This window comes from Taudactylus pleione, unplaced genomic scaffold, assembly GCF_031769625.1.
Source record: "Taudactylus pleione unplaced genomic scaffold, aTauple2 ptg000146l, whole genome shotgun sequence".
Taxonomy (NCBI): domain Eukaryota; kingdom Metazoa; phylum Chordata; class Amphibia; order Anura; family Myobatrachidae; genus Taudactylus; species Taudactylus pleione.
The window spans coordinates 4872942-4888561 of record NW_028284548.1 but is presented as its reverse complement, the minus strand read 5'-3'; the positions used below and the strand labels follow the sequence as shown (position 1 = coordinate 4888561).

At 42.7% G+C, this 15620-nt stretch overlaps 1 protein-coding gene across 4 annotated transcripts in view; it reads left to right on the top strand.

The window, feature by feature from the left end:
* DENND1B (DENN domain containing 1B) overlaps positions 1-15620 on the top strand; it is a 243819-nt gene that overhangs the window by 170485 nt on the left and 57714 nt on the right. For all 4 annotated transcript variants that reach the window (XM_088474063.1, XM_088474062.1, XM_088474061.1 and 1 more), the window contains one exon: positions 12359-12459. In XM_088474063.1, coding sequence (XP_088330189.1) covers positions 12359-12459 — 101 coding nt within the window. The remainder of the gene's footprint in view (positions 1-12358; positions 12460-15620) is intronic.

The following is a 15620-nucleotide window of genomic DNA, read 5'->3' as shown; positions in this document are numbered from 1 at the left end:
CACCCCCACAACGATAAAATATTCCAGCAGAATAGTGCACCGTGTCACCAGTCCCAAGTTGTCCAGAACTGAATTGAGGAGCACTCTGGAGAGTTCTGACAAATGGTGTAGCCACCACGTTCGCCCAACATGAACTCAATCAAGTATTTATGGGATGTAGTGGAGAGGTCCATTCACACCCAAGATTCTGGACATACAAATATCAGGGATATGTGGGAAGCTATCCAGACGGCATGAGTCAATATTTCTTCAGAGTTCTTTCATCTACTTGTGGAATCGCTAGAGGGTATCCTACACAATACTAGGCATTTATTCCATGACTTTTGGCATTTTAGTGTATATAAACCACTAAAATGGAATTACTAATATGGCTATAAAGGGAGAGGGTAAGTAGCCACTATACTATACTATTTTTAAAACACTACAATCATCCTGTAGCGTATTTGCACACATAGATAACTGAGGACCTGAGTGTCATAGGTTTTCAAACATAATGTATGAAAACATTTGACATTTATGATTTCAAATCTAGGAAATACTTCAATCATGCCAGATAATGATGTAATTGTTTAACATGAATTAAGTATTTCCTGAGTTATTTAATTAGGTATTTAAAAGTTGAATAGTACGTAATGGGGCATATCCAACAGTTTTATCTTTTTTTGATTCCTATAAGAATTGAGGCTCTTTACAAGTTTAAATTAGAAATTTATGTATTTCAAATAGTCTTTTGATCATTACTTTCTGTGTAGGATAGATGATTATTCTCCAACTCTGATGTATAGATAGGGGATGCGGGTAAGATACTGCCAGTCGGAATGCTGGCCATTCGAATCCCGATGCTGGAAGCTCAGCCAGGGACTAAAGATAGGCATCTATATCCTGATGCCTGTCTCCAGCCCCCTGCCGAAATCCCGACGTCAGACATCCCAAACGAAGGTAAGCCGGGGCTTTCTAGCTGTTAGCCATGGGGGGGGGGCTTAGGGTTAGGCACCACTGGGGGGGAGGTTTGAGTTAGGCACCCCCCCAGGAGGTTTAGGTTGTGGGAAAGGGGGGGGTTAGGGTTAGGCACCACTGGGTGGAGGTTAGGGTTAGGCACCACTAAGGGAGGGTTAGGGGGGAGAGCGGAGGGTTAGGGTACTTACCAGCCCTAGGGCCGAATTCAATTAGCTGCGAAAAGCCGAGATCGGTGAAAAGTATTCGCCGATGACGCCTGTCATTTTACCTACGCCGGGAGCCCGACACCCAGCATCCCGATCGAAGGTAAGCCGGGCACGGACAGATCCGGTGGGGGGGGGATTGAGGGTTAGGTTAAGGGCTCCCAAGGGGGACTTATGCACCCCCCCGTGAGGGTTAGGTTTAGGCTAGGGGAAGGGGGGTTAGGGTTAGGCACCCCCCCGTGAGATTCAGGATTAGGCAGCGGGGAAGGGGGGATTAGGGTTAGGCACCCCTAAGGGAGGGTTACGGGGGGCGACATTAGGATCACTTGCCTTAATCACCGTTCGGGATTTTCACCAATGTCGAGCTGCCGCGGCCAGCGGTAAATCATACCGATCCCGGTTGAGACAGGTGTTTTTAGGATTGCAGGAGGCTGCAGCAGGTGTATTTCTTAGATTTTTTAAATCTTCCCTTTAGAGACACCAAAATATAGTAGTACCCATTTACATGTACCCCAAATTTAACTACGGTACTTATTTTTCTAAAATTATTGCTTTATATCATTTTTCTGCACTTATGCAAATATGCATATAACAGCCCTTTGACTCAATATACGATCACTAAATACTTTTATTAGGGCTATTTGTACTCTTCTATATTAATTAACAGGGTCAGTTAGGCATTTTATGGGGTACAGACTGATTTCCCCAAAATGTGCTGTCCTTTTCGCTAGTTTTGCTATTAACTACATTCGCCTATCCATGTTTTGGACTGTTTTGGAATTGAATGGGGCGAAAAGCGGGGACGCGCATGGAGAAACATCGCCTTCAAACAGGCTAATGAGGCGAAAACATTGCGCTTTTCGCAGCTAATTGAATCAGCCCCCTAGTCGGGATCTTCACTGTTTGGGCTTCAGGCGTCTGTATTTTGTCCGCCGGTAATAGATCCGACAGCATTACACACCGATTCCATAGACAGAGCATGCACTATATAAGCATTGTGAAATTCCCTGATTCCTTTCCTTATTCATTAGCGAGCATATACACTTCTATGAGACATGTAAGTTCTCATATTTGCCTGATCATTTTATAGGCGGATGCACATTAGATGCCCAAGATCTAACTTTTACAAGTAGAGAATTTCCCAGTGGAAAAATATCCCTGTACAAAGCATGTAAACTATGGGACAGAAATGTACAAATATGAGTTCATTATATATTTTTTGTGTAATTCACATAATGGTACATTTTTGAAAGGGTTAAAGCTACTTGGGCTAACGATTGACTGATGTTGCATTGTCACCACAAGACAGCTGTCTGGGCAGTGGTGACAGCGTGTGACAGAGAGAAGTCTTATCCCGGGAGAGAGTGTTCTGCAGGATAGGCTCACCTCCCGTTATCACGACCCTTTCCAGATGCTCCCCACCGCCTCCTGGTTCTCCATCGTTTGGCAATCAGCCATAACGAGCTCTCTGGGGATCTCTCAGTCCTCACTACTAGCCATATTTAGTGGGGTTAAATGAACTCAGCTAGTCGGGGCCCTGCATCCCATCACTAGCCCAATTATCCATGTTCTGTAGCCACCAGAATCCATGCAGCATTTCAGATAAATTAAATAGAGCACAGAGATTATCTTTCCTGTTTTATGTCAGTTCATACATTATCTATGTCAATCATCAAGTACTTGCACAGGATAGTGTATATGTGTGTGTGTGTATATGTATATATATAGATAGATAGATAGATAGATTCTGGACATAATCTTTGTATATCTGATGTATGTGTGCTATCTATGTAAAGTACAGATTAAAGTTTCTGTTTCGATCTACAGTATGACTGTAGTCATTGACATTTTAGTGCAAGAAATTATAATAAACCCAGAACCCTTGGAGGCCTATCTTTTTTTTAGCTATATTTTTTTTTATTAAAGACATAAACTTTCTGCTCTATTTACGTGTCTATAATGTTGTTGTATATGTGCATTGAACGCAAGTAACATGTTTTACTCAGTAACATTTACATGGTAGCAAGTTCTCATGCCTTCAGTCAAGTGATCTGTACTCGCATATCAAATACTCATACTCAGCAGTGATCTAACTTTTCACGCATTCCCTAGTGGCCTGAAATATTTACTAACCCACAAGTATTTCTCTGTTTGATTTTAGTTACTACTTTGAATGCTGACATTTTGGTGAATCTGTGGGTTTCCAGATAGCTTGCGTTAATATATAAATATATACTGTATATACACAGTCGAGTCACATTATGATGACCACCTCCTACATTTGGTGTCGGCAGCGCATAGACCATGAAGTATGTCACATGCCGTTCGCTGGCTTAGTGGGTATATAAGGTGTGCGATAGGCCGTCTGCACACATCACTCGTTGCTGTCATGGGTAAAAAGGGCGATTTATCAGAGTTGCATAAAAGGATGATTATTGGCATTCAGGCCAAGGGTGACAGTATTTTTGAAACAGCGCAGTTTGTGAGCTGTTCGCGTGCTGCTGAGGCGAGGTGTATCGTGACTGGACAAATGGCTCTATTGCAAATAACCGACGTGGAAACTGCAGAGCACCACGTGTCATCGATGTTAGAGGTGAACGTCGGCTACGAATATGCATGAGGGCTGACAGACATGCTTCAGTGGAGCAGCTCACCATCAAAATTAACCTGGGGGCCACCAGATGTGTGTCTAAAATGACAGTTCAGCGAACCCTGCTGCGTATGGGGCTCCGAAGCAAACGGATGGCCACTGCACCTATGCTAACGAAGGCATCAGCTGAAAAGGCTTAATTTTCACGCCTGTATCGCAATAGGACCTCTGCTGATTGGCGAAGGGTTGCCTTCTCCGATGAGTCATGTTTTCTGCTTCATCAAACGGATGGACGTTGGTGTGTCAGCTGAGAAACATCGGAGAATAATCACCCTGCAACCATTGCTGGAAGAACAAAAGCTGGACGTGGCAGCGTTATGGTTTGGAGAATGTTTTTGTGGCATTCCCTTTGCCCACTCATCCATGTGAAGGCACCCTCAACCGATTTGGTTATGAATCCATCCTTACAGAGCACGTACACCCATACATGCTGGTTGTCTGAATGGGATCTTCCAGCAAGACAATGCAACATGTCACACAGCTAGAATTGCTCAGTGGTTGGACGAGCACAACCAAGACTTCCAAGTACTTCCCTGGCCCCCAAATTCCCTGGACTTGAACCCAATTGAGCATCAATTCGTTGTGTTCGCTCTATGGATACCACGCACCCTCCGTGTGTGTGTGTGTATATGTATATATATATATATAATATATATATATGCATACACACACACAGCGGGTAAAATAAGTATTGAACACAGCAACATTTTTCTCAGTAAATATATTTGGAATGGGGCTATTGTTATGAAATTTTAACCAAATGTCGGCAAATCAACCCAAGCAAACCATAGATGTCCATAAATTAAGTTATGTGTAATAATTTGAAATGACACAGGGAAAAAGTATTGAACACATGAGGAAAGGGAGGTAAGAAAAGGCATGGAAAGCCAAGACACTAGCTGAAATCTATCAGTAATTAGAAAGCAATCCTGCCCCTTGTCACTGCAAATTAATATATGCTAGTCAGTCCCAACTGATGGCCTATAAAAAGGTGTCTCGTTACCAAGGTGTCACACAAGAAACATCTAATGATGGGTAAAAGCAAAGAGCTCTTAAGTCCTTCGCAACTGTATTTTTGCAAAAAAATACTGATGGCATTGGTTACAGAAGTATTTCTAAACTTCTGAATGTTCCAGTGAACACTGTTGGGGCCATAATCCGGAAGTGGAAAGAACATCATTTCACCATAAACCGGCCACGACCAGGTGCTCCTCGCAAGATTTCTGACAGAGGAGTGAAAAGAATCAGAAGAGTTGTCCAAGAGCCAAGGACCACTTTTGGAGAGCTTCAGAAAGACATGGAATTAGCAGGTACAATTGTTCAAAGAAAACAATAAGTAATACACTCAACTGCCATGGCCTGTATGCACACTCACCATGCAAAACTCCATTGCTGAAGAAAAAGCATGTTGAAGCTCGTTTTGAAGTTTGCTGCACAACATTTGGACAAGCCTGTGAAATACTGGGAGAATATAGTCTGGCCAGATGAGAACAAAATTGAACTCTTTGGATGTCATAATACACACCATGTTTTGAGGAGAAATGGCACTGCACATCACCACAAAAACACCATACCAACAGTGAAGTTTGGAGGTGGGAACATCATGGTGTGGGGCTGTTTTTCAGCATACGGTACTGGCATACTTCATATGATTTGAAGGAAGGATGAATGGAAAAAAGTACAGAGACATTCTTGACAAAAATCTGATGCCATCTACCAGGATGCTGAAGATGAAATGAGGGTGGACATTTCAGCAACAATGATCCCAAACACATAGCCAAGGACACTATCAATTGGTTTCAGAGAAAGAAAGAAAATAAAGCTGCTAGAATCCAATTGAAAATCTATGGAAAGAACGAAAGATCAGAGTTCGTAGAATAGGACCACGGAACCTTCAAGATTTGAAGACTGTTTGGGGTATATTTACTAAGGTACGGGTTTTTAGAAGTGGTTTTGTTGCCCATAGCAACCAATCAGATTCTAGCTATTACCTTCTAGAAGGTGCTAGATAAATGTTAAGTAGAATCTGATTGGTTGCTATGGGCAACAAAACCACTACTAAAAACCCGCACCTTAGTAAATATACCCCTTTGTGTGGAAGAATGGGCCATAATAACACCTGAGCAATGCATATGACTGTTTTCTCCATACAGGAGGCATCTTAAAGCTGTCATTACTAACAAAGGCTTTTGTACGAAGTATGAAATAAATTTCAGTAAGCTTGTACAATACTTTTTCCCTGTGTCATTTCACATTAGTACACATAACTTGTTGGTGAACATTTTATTACAATAGCACCATTACAAATATATTTACTGAGAAAAATGTTGATGTGTTCAATACTTATTTTACCCTCTGTGTATGTGTGTGTGTATATATATATATATATATATCAGGTGAACGGTGTAGGATTTACAACCGTTTCTATATGTGCCTCCCACTTTTTAAGGGGCCAAAAGTAATGGGACTATCAACTCAAAAGCTATTTCATGGACAGGTGTGGGCTATTCCCTCGTTATTTCATTATCAATTAAGCAGGTAAAGGTCTGGAGTTGATTCTAGGTGTGACATTTGCATTTGGAATCAGTTGCTGTCGACTCTCAATATGAGATCCAAAGAGCTGTCACTATCAGCGAAACTAGCCATCATTAGGCTGAAAAATCAAAACAAACCCATCAGAGAGATAGCAAAAACATTAGGTGTGGCCAAATCAACTGTTTGGAACATTCTTAAAAAGAAAGAACGCATCGGAGAGCTCAGCAACACCAAAAGACCCGGAAGACCACGGAAAACAACTGTGGTGGATGACAGAAGAATTATTTCCCTGGTGAAGAAAAACCCCTTCACAACAGTTGGCCAAATGAAGAACACTCTCCAGGAGGTAGGTGTATATGTGTCAAAGTCAACAATCAAGAGAAGACTTCACAAGAGTGAATATAGAGGGTTCACCACAAGATGTAAACCATTGGTGAGCCACAAAAACAGGAAGACCAGATTAGAGTTTGCCAAACAACATCAAAAAAAGCCATTACAGTTCTGGAACAACATCCTATGGACAGATGAGACAAAGATCAACTTATACCAGAGTGATGGGAAGAGAAGAGTATGGAGAAGGAAAGGAACTGCTCATGATCCAAAACATACCACCTCATCAGTGAAGCATGGTGGTGGTAGTGTCATGGCGTGGGCATGTCCTGCTGCCAATGGAACTGGTTCCCTTGTATTTATTAATGATGTGACTGCTGACAAAAGCAGCAGAATGAATTCTGAAATGTTTCGGGCAATATTATATAATCATATTCAGTCAAATGCTTCAGAACTCATTGGACGGCGCTTCACAGTGCAGATGGACAATGACCCGAAGCATACTGCAAAAGCAACCAAAGAGTTTTTTAAGGCTAAAAAGTGGAATGTTATGCAATGGCCATGTCAATCCCCTGACTTGAATCCGATTGAGCATGCATTTCACTTGATGAAGACAAAACTGAAGGGAAAATGCCCCAAGAACAAGCAGGAACTGAAGACATTTGCAGTAGAGGCCTGGCAGAGCATCACCAGGGATGAAACCCAGCGTCTGGTGATGTCTATACGTTCCAGACTTCAGGCTGTAATTGCGTGCAAAGGATTTGCAACAAAGTATTAAAAAGTGAAAGTTAGATTTAGGATTATTTAGTTTGTCCCATTACTTTTGGCCCCTTAAAAAGTGGGAGGCACATATAAAAACCGCTGTAATTCCTACACCGTTCACCTGATTTGGATGTAATTACCCTCAAATTAAATCTGAAAGTCTGCAGTTAAAGCACATCTTGTTTGTTTCATTTCAAAGCCATTGTGGTGGTGAATAGAGGCCAAAATATGAAAATTCTGTCAATGTCCCAATATTTATGCACCTGACTGTGTATATATGTATGTATATATATATATGTATACACACACAATGATGTGTTGAAATGACACACTATCACATAACACATGAAGCTTTTACAAAACCTAATCACAAAGCCACTGCAGTATAAGTCCACCAGTGTAAACAATACCATCACTCATAGAGACTACTCAAAGAATAGCAGCAGATCACTGCCTCACTCTAATAGAAATACAATTATTTGACAGCCAATTAATAAAAAAAATGGCAGACTTGACAGGTACAATAATGATCGCTTCAAAGAACTTGAACAGGACCATTTTATAAGATAGCTATACCAGTCTTGGGTGTGCAGATGCACTCTGATATACGCATGTCTTGGGTGGTTGATTACCAAATCACCAAGGCGTGCAAACAGAATGTGACCGCACACCGAAGAGTGGTATATCTATTAGATATATACACTACCGTTCAAAAGTTTGGGGTCACCCAGACAATTTCGTGTTTTACATGAAAACTGACTTTTAATAATTTTGGCCTTCAAACTTTGCTTTTGTCAAAGCATGCTTCTTTTGCAGCAATTACAGCATTGCAGACCTTTGGCATTCTAGCTGTTAATTTGTTGAGGTAATCTGAAGAAATTTCACCCCACGCTTCCTGAAGCACCTCCCACAAGTTGGATTGGCTTGATGTGCACTTCTTGCGTACCATACGGTCAAGCTGCTCCCACAACAGCTCAATGGGGTTGAGATCTGATGACTGCGCTGGCCACTCCATTACAGACAGAATACCAGCTGCCTTCTTCCCTAAATAGTTCTTGCATAATTTGGAGGTGTGCTTTGGGTTATTGTCCTGTTGGAGGTGGAACTTGGCTTCAATCAAGAGCTGTCCACAGGGTATGGCTTGGTGTTGCAAAATGGAGTGATAGCCTTCCTTATGCAAAATCCCTTTTACCTTGTACAAATCTCCCACTAAAGCAGCACCAGACCATCACATTACCTCCACCATGCTTGACAGATGGGGTCAGGCACTCGTCCAGCATCTTTTCACTTGTTCTGCGCCTCACAAATCTTCTATGTGATCCAAACACCTCAAACTTCGATTCGTCTGTCCAAAACACTTTTTTCCAATCTTCCTCTGTCCAATGTCTGTGTTCTTTTGCCCATATTAATATTTTCCTTTTATTGGCCAGTCTCAGATATGGCTTTTTCTTTGCCACTCTGCCTAGAAGGCCAGCATCCCGGAGTTGCCTCTTCACTGTAGACGTTGACACTGGCGTTTTGCGGGTACCATTTAATGAAGCTGCCAGTTGAGGACTTGTGAGCCGTCTATTTCTCAAACTTGAGACTCTAATGTATTTGTCTTTTTGCACAGTTGTTCACCGGGGCCTCCCACTTCTCTTTCTACTCTGGTTAGAGCCTGTTTGTGCTGTTCTCTGAAAGGAGTAGTACACACCGTTGTAGGAAATGTTCAGTTTCTTGGCAACTTCTCGCATTGAATAGCCTTCATTTGTAAGAAAAAGAATAGACTGTCGAGATTCACATGAAAGTTCTCTTTTTCTGGCCATTTGGAGAGTATAATCAAACCCACAATCGTGATGCTCTAGATACTCAACTAGCTCAAAGGAAGGCCAGTTTTATAGCTTCTCTAATGAGCAAACCCATTTTCAGCTGTTCTAACATAATTGCACAAGGGTTTTCAAAGGTTTTCTAATCATCCATTAGTCTTTTAACACGCTTAGCAAACACATTGTACCATTAGAAAACTGGAGTGATGGTTGCTGGAAATGGGCCTCTATACACCTATGCAGATATTCCTTTAAAACCAGAAGTTTGCAGCTAGTATAGTCATTTACCACATTAACAATGTATGGAGTGTATTTCTGATTAATGTTATCTTCATTGGAAAAAAAAAAAAGTGCTTTTCTTTCAAAAATAGGGACATTTCTAAGTGACCCCAAACTTTTGAACGGTAGTGTGTATGTATGTGTGAATATATATAATTATATATAGAATCCAAATAGGCCAGTGGCACTCATTGTAATTAATAAAAGCTGCCCTCAGTGCTCATTAAAAAAGTGTTTGCAGTCCTCAGGCACTCAGGGTCCAACAATCAATGTATTATAAATACCAATGCTTCAAAGCCACATCAGCTTTTTCATCAGGGTAAAATGCTGATGTGGCTTTGAAACATTGGTATATATAATACATTGATTGTTGCCTTATCGATTTGGATCCTCAATGCATTTTTTTCTGAGAATTAAATTTATATAAAGCAATTCAGTATACTTTGTACTTTACGCTGCACAACCTCCTGGATCATTATAGCTCCGCCCCCTCCCCAGAAACCATTGGGCTGCTACCTGCAGCTAATTTTCCTGGGGCTCTCTGGTTAGTCTTAAGGCCCCTACACATGGAACGATGTAGGCAATGATACAATCTCGATAACGATTAACTTCTGAACACTCCCAGACAAACGATATTGTGCCACACACATGGAACGATTGTACAAACGATATAGATGAGTCGACTGCAAATCGTTAACAATATATCATTTGGCAGCAAACAATCTCACAATGCATCTTCTGGATAATCTCTGTCTCTCAGTCGGCTGGCACACAATGGTGGAGGGGAGTGTCCAGAAAAAGACAAAACGTTTGTCGTGCGTACACACGGATCGATGTGTGGCAAATCGTTGAAGACGTGTTCTTTCTGCATGTTCAAAAGATCACAGACCCCGACCAACGACCAGTGGGAGCACGCATCGGCATCGTTATCGTGCTTACACATGGCAGTTTTTAAACTATTTGTTGTTCCAATCGGTTGAAAACAGCAAAATCGTTTAAAATATCATACATTGTGTAGGCACCTTTACAGCCTTAGCTGAAAACCATGACAGTGTGACGCTTTAGAGGGGGGGCAATCAGAAGAAGCAATCATGGACATCGAAAATTCTGAGTAGCCCTTCTGCAGCCATTTTAACCCTTTTACTGCTAAGGTCAAGGGGGACTCGTCCTAAGCACTGCAGGGTTTTAAATGAGTGGGGAGGGATTTACTTCAAAGTAGTGTTTTCTGGCACCGTGTGCAAGCCCCACCTCCCAAACCTGTGCCAGCCCCCCAATCCTGTCCTTTGGACGCTCCGAGCAACACTGAAGCTGTACTACTGGTCGCAGAGTGCTTTTCCAGGTATCCTAAGGGCAGCGATGGCAGCGCTACACTCTCCTTCCTGTGGCCAAAGTCCCCCCTTATAGTTACGGTCATTCGGACCTGAGAGGGGGCAAGGTTTGATGTAATCACCCAAGGAACTCAAATATGTAATTCAGCACCAGCCATTATAGATAAAACACAGCATACATTTTTACAAGCCATGAAATAGGGGATAGAGCCCTGTCTTAAACTCAGGGGTGCTCTTATTTGAAAGAGGAGAGTCTTCTCTTTTAAATCAGGGGCAAACGCAGGATTTTTACAGGGGGGTTTACACACACACATTTAGTGTATGTGTGTGTGTGTGTGTATATATATATATATATATATATATATATTTATATATATATATATATATACATATACACACACATACATACGTCACACGTAGCTTTCACACACACACCTACTGTACAGTATGTCACACATAAATTACACACACACTTACCTTGCAGCAGCTGCGGGTTGTAGACCCGAAAAGGATGGGACCTGGCAGGCTGGCACCATGTCATTAGTCCCTCCCCCTAGAGACAAAATGCCACGATTGGCCGGTCAATCGGGAGGGTGCGGAGCCAAATGATGCGATTCTAGTGGAATCGCATCATATTGGATTTGCCTCCTCCCGATTAACCCACGATTCGCAGCATGTTGCTGTGAGGGGGTGGGGCTTAAGAAGATGGTGTCTGCTCTCCAGTCTGTCGGGGGGGGGGGGGGGGGGTTCTGGTTACTCAGAACCCCCCCTGCATGTGCTAGTGTAAATGATTTGGCCCCTTGGTGGTTGTCTGGTGATGCCCAGACAATAACAACCTGCACATTCTCACCCATACTTGAGGGCAACCTCGTTTGGAAGAGGGACATCTCTCTTTAAACAATGTACTTTCTTAGGAGTAATTGTTTGGCGTTCACCAAACAACAGCACCTTATACTACAGAAAACTGTTAGGAAATCCAGAGATGGGAGTTATAATGCCTGGCTCTTCCCCTTCCTGCATCAATGAACACAGGGTTCTTCTCATGTGATGCAGTAGTATCTATTTTTGAAATTGATGTGCCCTTTTGGGCTACCATATTATTCCTACACGTTTTCTGCATATCATTTAAGGACGTTAAATCTTACATATACAATTTGACTTTTTGCTTTTTGCAAAGATGGATTAATGCTGAAGCAAGAACCACAAAGTATTTCTTAGTGTTGGTTAAAAACATACAATTCATACAATTACAGAATAAGCCATCTAATACTATTCTTAAAGTCTGAAGAAAAAAAAGAATAAGATATAATGTTTGTGGGGTCGCGCATAAATAATACGGATATTGATGTTGGAATGTGACCAGCTCAAAAAGTGTCAAAATAGGCTCAGTGGCCCATGGTGTTAAGTTGTTGGACAAAAATATTCACCACTTGTATGTTTAATGTTTTATAATAGTGCTATTATAAGCAACACTCATGCGTTACTTACTCTGTTATATCTGTCTTACAGTTAACAGCCTGTGTTCATGCGTCTGCATCTCTGCTGTATCCCATGTATTGGCAGCACATTTACATCCCTGTTCTTCCTCCACACCTACTGGACTACTGTTGGTGAGTACTTTGCTGTTTCTCGTACAATTTTTTTTTTATAAAGAATGAAAGTGTGTGCATTGCAGTATCAGTCTCATTCAGCAGAAAGACTAGGTAGTGAGTAGATCTATTAGGTGGAGCAATATAATAATCACACCTATGCATTTCCTGGAGGGCAAAGTGTTTTCCCTGCAGTAAATGCACAACTTCTGCTTCCAGGCATTACCTGATCTGTGGGCATGTGTTTCTACTCCCTATTACTATTTACAAGACAGCAATTTTGCATGTAATGCTGCAGCAGCACATAGATGAACAGTTTTGGTCTACAAAGTGAGGCTGACAATCTAAATAGAGATGCATATATCTAAATATCTATATATATATATATATATATATATATATATATATATATATATATACACACACAGTATATACACTAGCTGAAGTACCCGGCTTTGCACGGGTTTGAATCTTCAAGTTTTATTATGTGATGTGTTCCAAATCCATCCAGTGGAATGCCCAGAACAGGCTCCCCGGGTTCTGCCCAGCGTACACCAATGTGACCGAGACCTCAACCCTCTAGTATGTCTTCTAGGATCCAATGTTACCACTCTGTAACATTCGTATCTCGCTAAACTTCTTCCCCACTCAGCGCCTAAACGTTCCCTTCCCCACACTGGTGCCCGCACAATCTCTCCACTCTATTCCTCTCGGTCCCCAAAATTAATCTCACATACTCGTTGCAGTAATCCTGATAATCTCATTCACATCTCTCCCACAAATACTGTCCCTTTCTCCTGTGCCCTCTGGAATGCCAGATCGGTCTGTAATAACTGGTTTCCACCCATGACAACTTGCATCTCCTTGCCATTACTTTAACCTGGATTTCACCCTCTGACACCACTTCTGCTGCAGCTCTCTCCTCCTCCTCACCTTCACTCTCACCCCTGGTGGGGGTGTTGGGGTCCTTCTATCCCCTGGTAACACCTACCAACTTATACCCTCTGAACCGTCTCTTACATTCTCTACATTTGAGGTTCATGCTGTACGCCTCTTCCAACCAGTACACTTAAGAGTAGCTATCATTTACCGTCCCCCTGGCCCTCCCTCCAAATTCCTTGACAACTTTGCTTCCTGGCTCCCTCACTTTCTCTCCTCAGACCTTCCCTCCATTATGCTAGGTGAGTTCAATATTCCAATTGATATCTCCACTGAATCCTCTGCTTCCAAACTCCTTACCCTCAAATCCTCATTTGGTCTCTCCCAATGGACCTCCTCACCCTCACATGTGAGTGGGCATTCGCTTGATCTGGTCTTCACTCACCGTTGTGATATTTCTGATTATTCCAATTCCCCTTTCCCCCTCTCTGATCATCACCTTCTCTCTTTTAACATATCCCTCTCTCCTTCCCCTCCTCTACCTCCTAAGGCTACTATCACTAGGCGTAACATTGAGGCAGTTTCTTTTTCTTCCCTACTTGACTCACTTATCTCCCCGTTGCTCTCTCTCTCCTGTCCTGAATAGGTTGCTTCCCTATACAATGCCTCCCTTACTTCTGCTCTTGACTGTGTTGCTCCGTCAATCACTACTCACCCTCGCAGATCCACACCTCAACCTTGGCATTCCAAACACACCACATATCTGCAAAACTGTTCACGAACTGCCGAGCGACAGTGGAGAAGATCATGCTCTAAGGCAGATTTTCTCCATTTCAGATTTATGCCCTCATCATACAGGTCTGCCCTTTCCCTCTCTAAACAGTCATATTTCTAGCACCTCATCTCCTCCCAGTCCTCAAATCCCCAGCGTCTCTTCACCACCCTGAACACCCTCCTCTGCCCACCCCCTCCTCGCCTTCCCTCTTTGCTCTCTGCCCTTGACTTTGCTACCTACTTTATATATCATTTCCCACCAGTCCTCCAGCACCTCCTCCTTTACAGGATCATCTCTCCCCTTCCATTTTACCTACACTGACATCCTCCCCTGTATCGGGAGTGGAAATCATGACCCTTATCCAGTCCCCCCCCTTCCACCTCCCCCCTTGACCCTATCCCTTCACATTTCCTCCGCTACCTCTCTCCTTGTGCCTGTTCCCATCTTGCCCACCTCCTCAATCTCTCCCTCTCTTCTGGCACTGTTCCTTCTTCATTCAAACATGCCCTTGTCTCCCCCATTCTCAAAAAACCTACCTTTGATCCTAACACTCTCGCCAACTACCGACCCATTTCTCTCCTCCCTTATGCATACAAACTCCTTGAGCGTATTGTTTACAACTGCCTTACCACCTTTCTTTCCTCCCATTCCCTTCTTGACCCCTTTCAGTCTGGCTTCCGTTCTGTCTACTCTACTGAAACTCCTTTCTGCCAAATCCAAAGGCCACTACTCTCTGCTCATTCTCCTTGACCTTTCTGCTGCTTTTGACACTGTGGACCACCCTCTCCTGCTGCAAATCCTTCACTCCCTTGGTCTACGTGACACTGCTCTCTCCTGGCTGTCCTCCTACCTCTCTGACCAATCCTTCTCCTCATGGCTTATCTTCTCCCCTACATCCTCTCACAGTAGGTGTTCCCCAAGGTTCTGTTCTTTGACCACTCCTTTTCTCCCTCTATACGTCCTCTCTAGGTGAACTCATCAGCTCTTTTGACCTCCATTATCATCTCTATGCTGATGATACTCAGATGTACCTTTCCTCCCCTGAAATCTCTCCCTCTCTCCTCACTCATATCTCCACTGTGTCTCTGCTATCTCTCAGACCCCCATTTACCAAAAAATGCCTTCCACATGTACTTCAAAACTACTCCATAAACTGCTCCGACCTCCAAATATGCCTTCCCCCCCCCCCCCATTGGATAATCTTCCTAAAAATACTTCACTTCACTACAAGAGAGGATGGAGGGGAGAACATGTGGTGCATAAAAAAACATATTCTCTCCTCTTCCTTTAATATATGGGGTGCTTTGGGAATACCTGCACCTTTTACTATGTAGCTTTTGTATAGTGCTGCCGAGACGGATGGAGAAGTTCTGTTTCTGTTAGATCAATGGATTGGGGTTTTTATTTGGCAAAATGGTGTGACTGTATCTGTGGATGATAAAGTATGATGGTTGCTTCCCTATCTCAGTGGATTATGGTGTATCCATCCATGCCATTGCACCATAGAATATCCCCATCCATCAAAAAT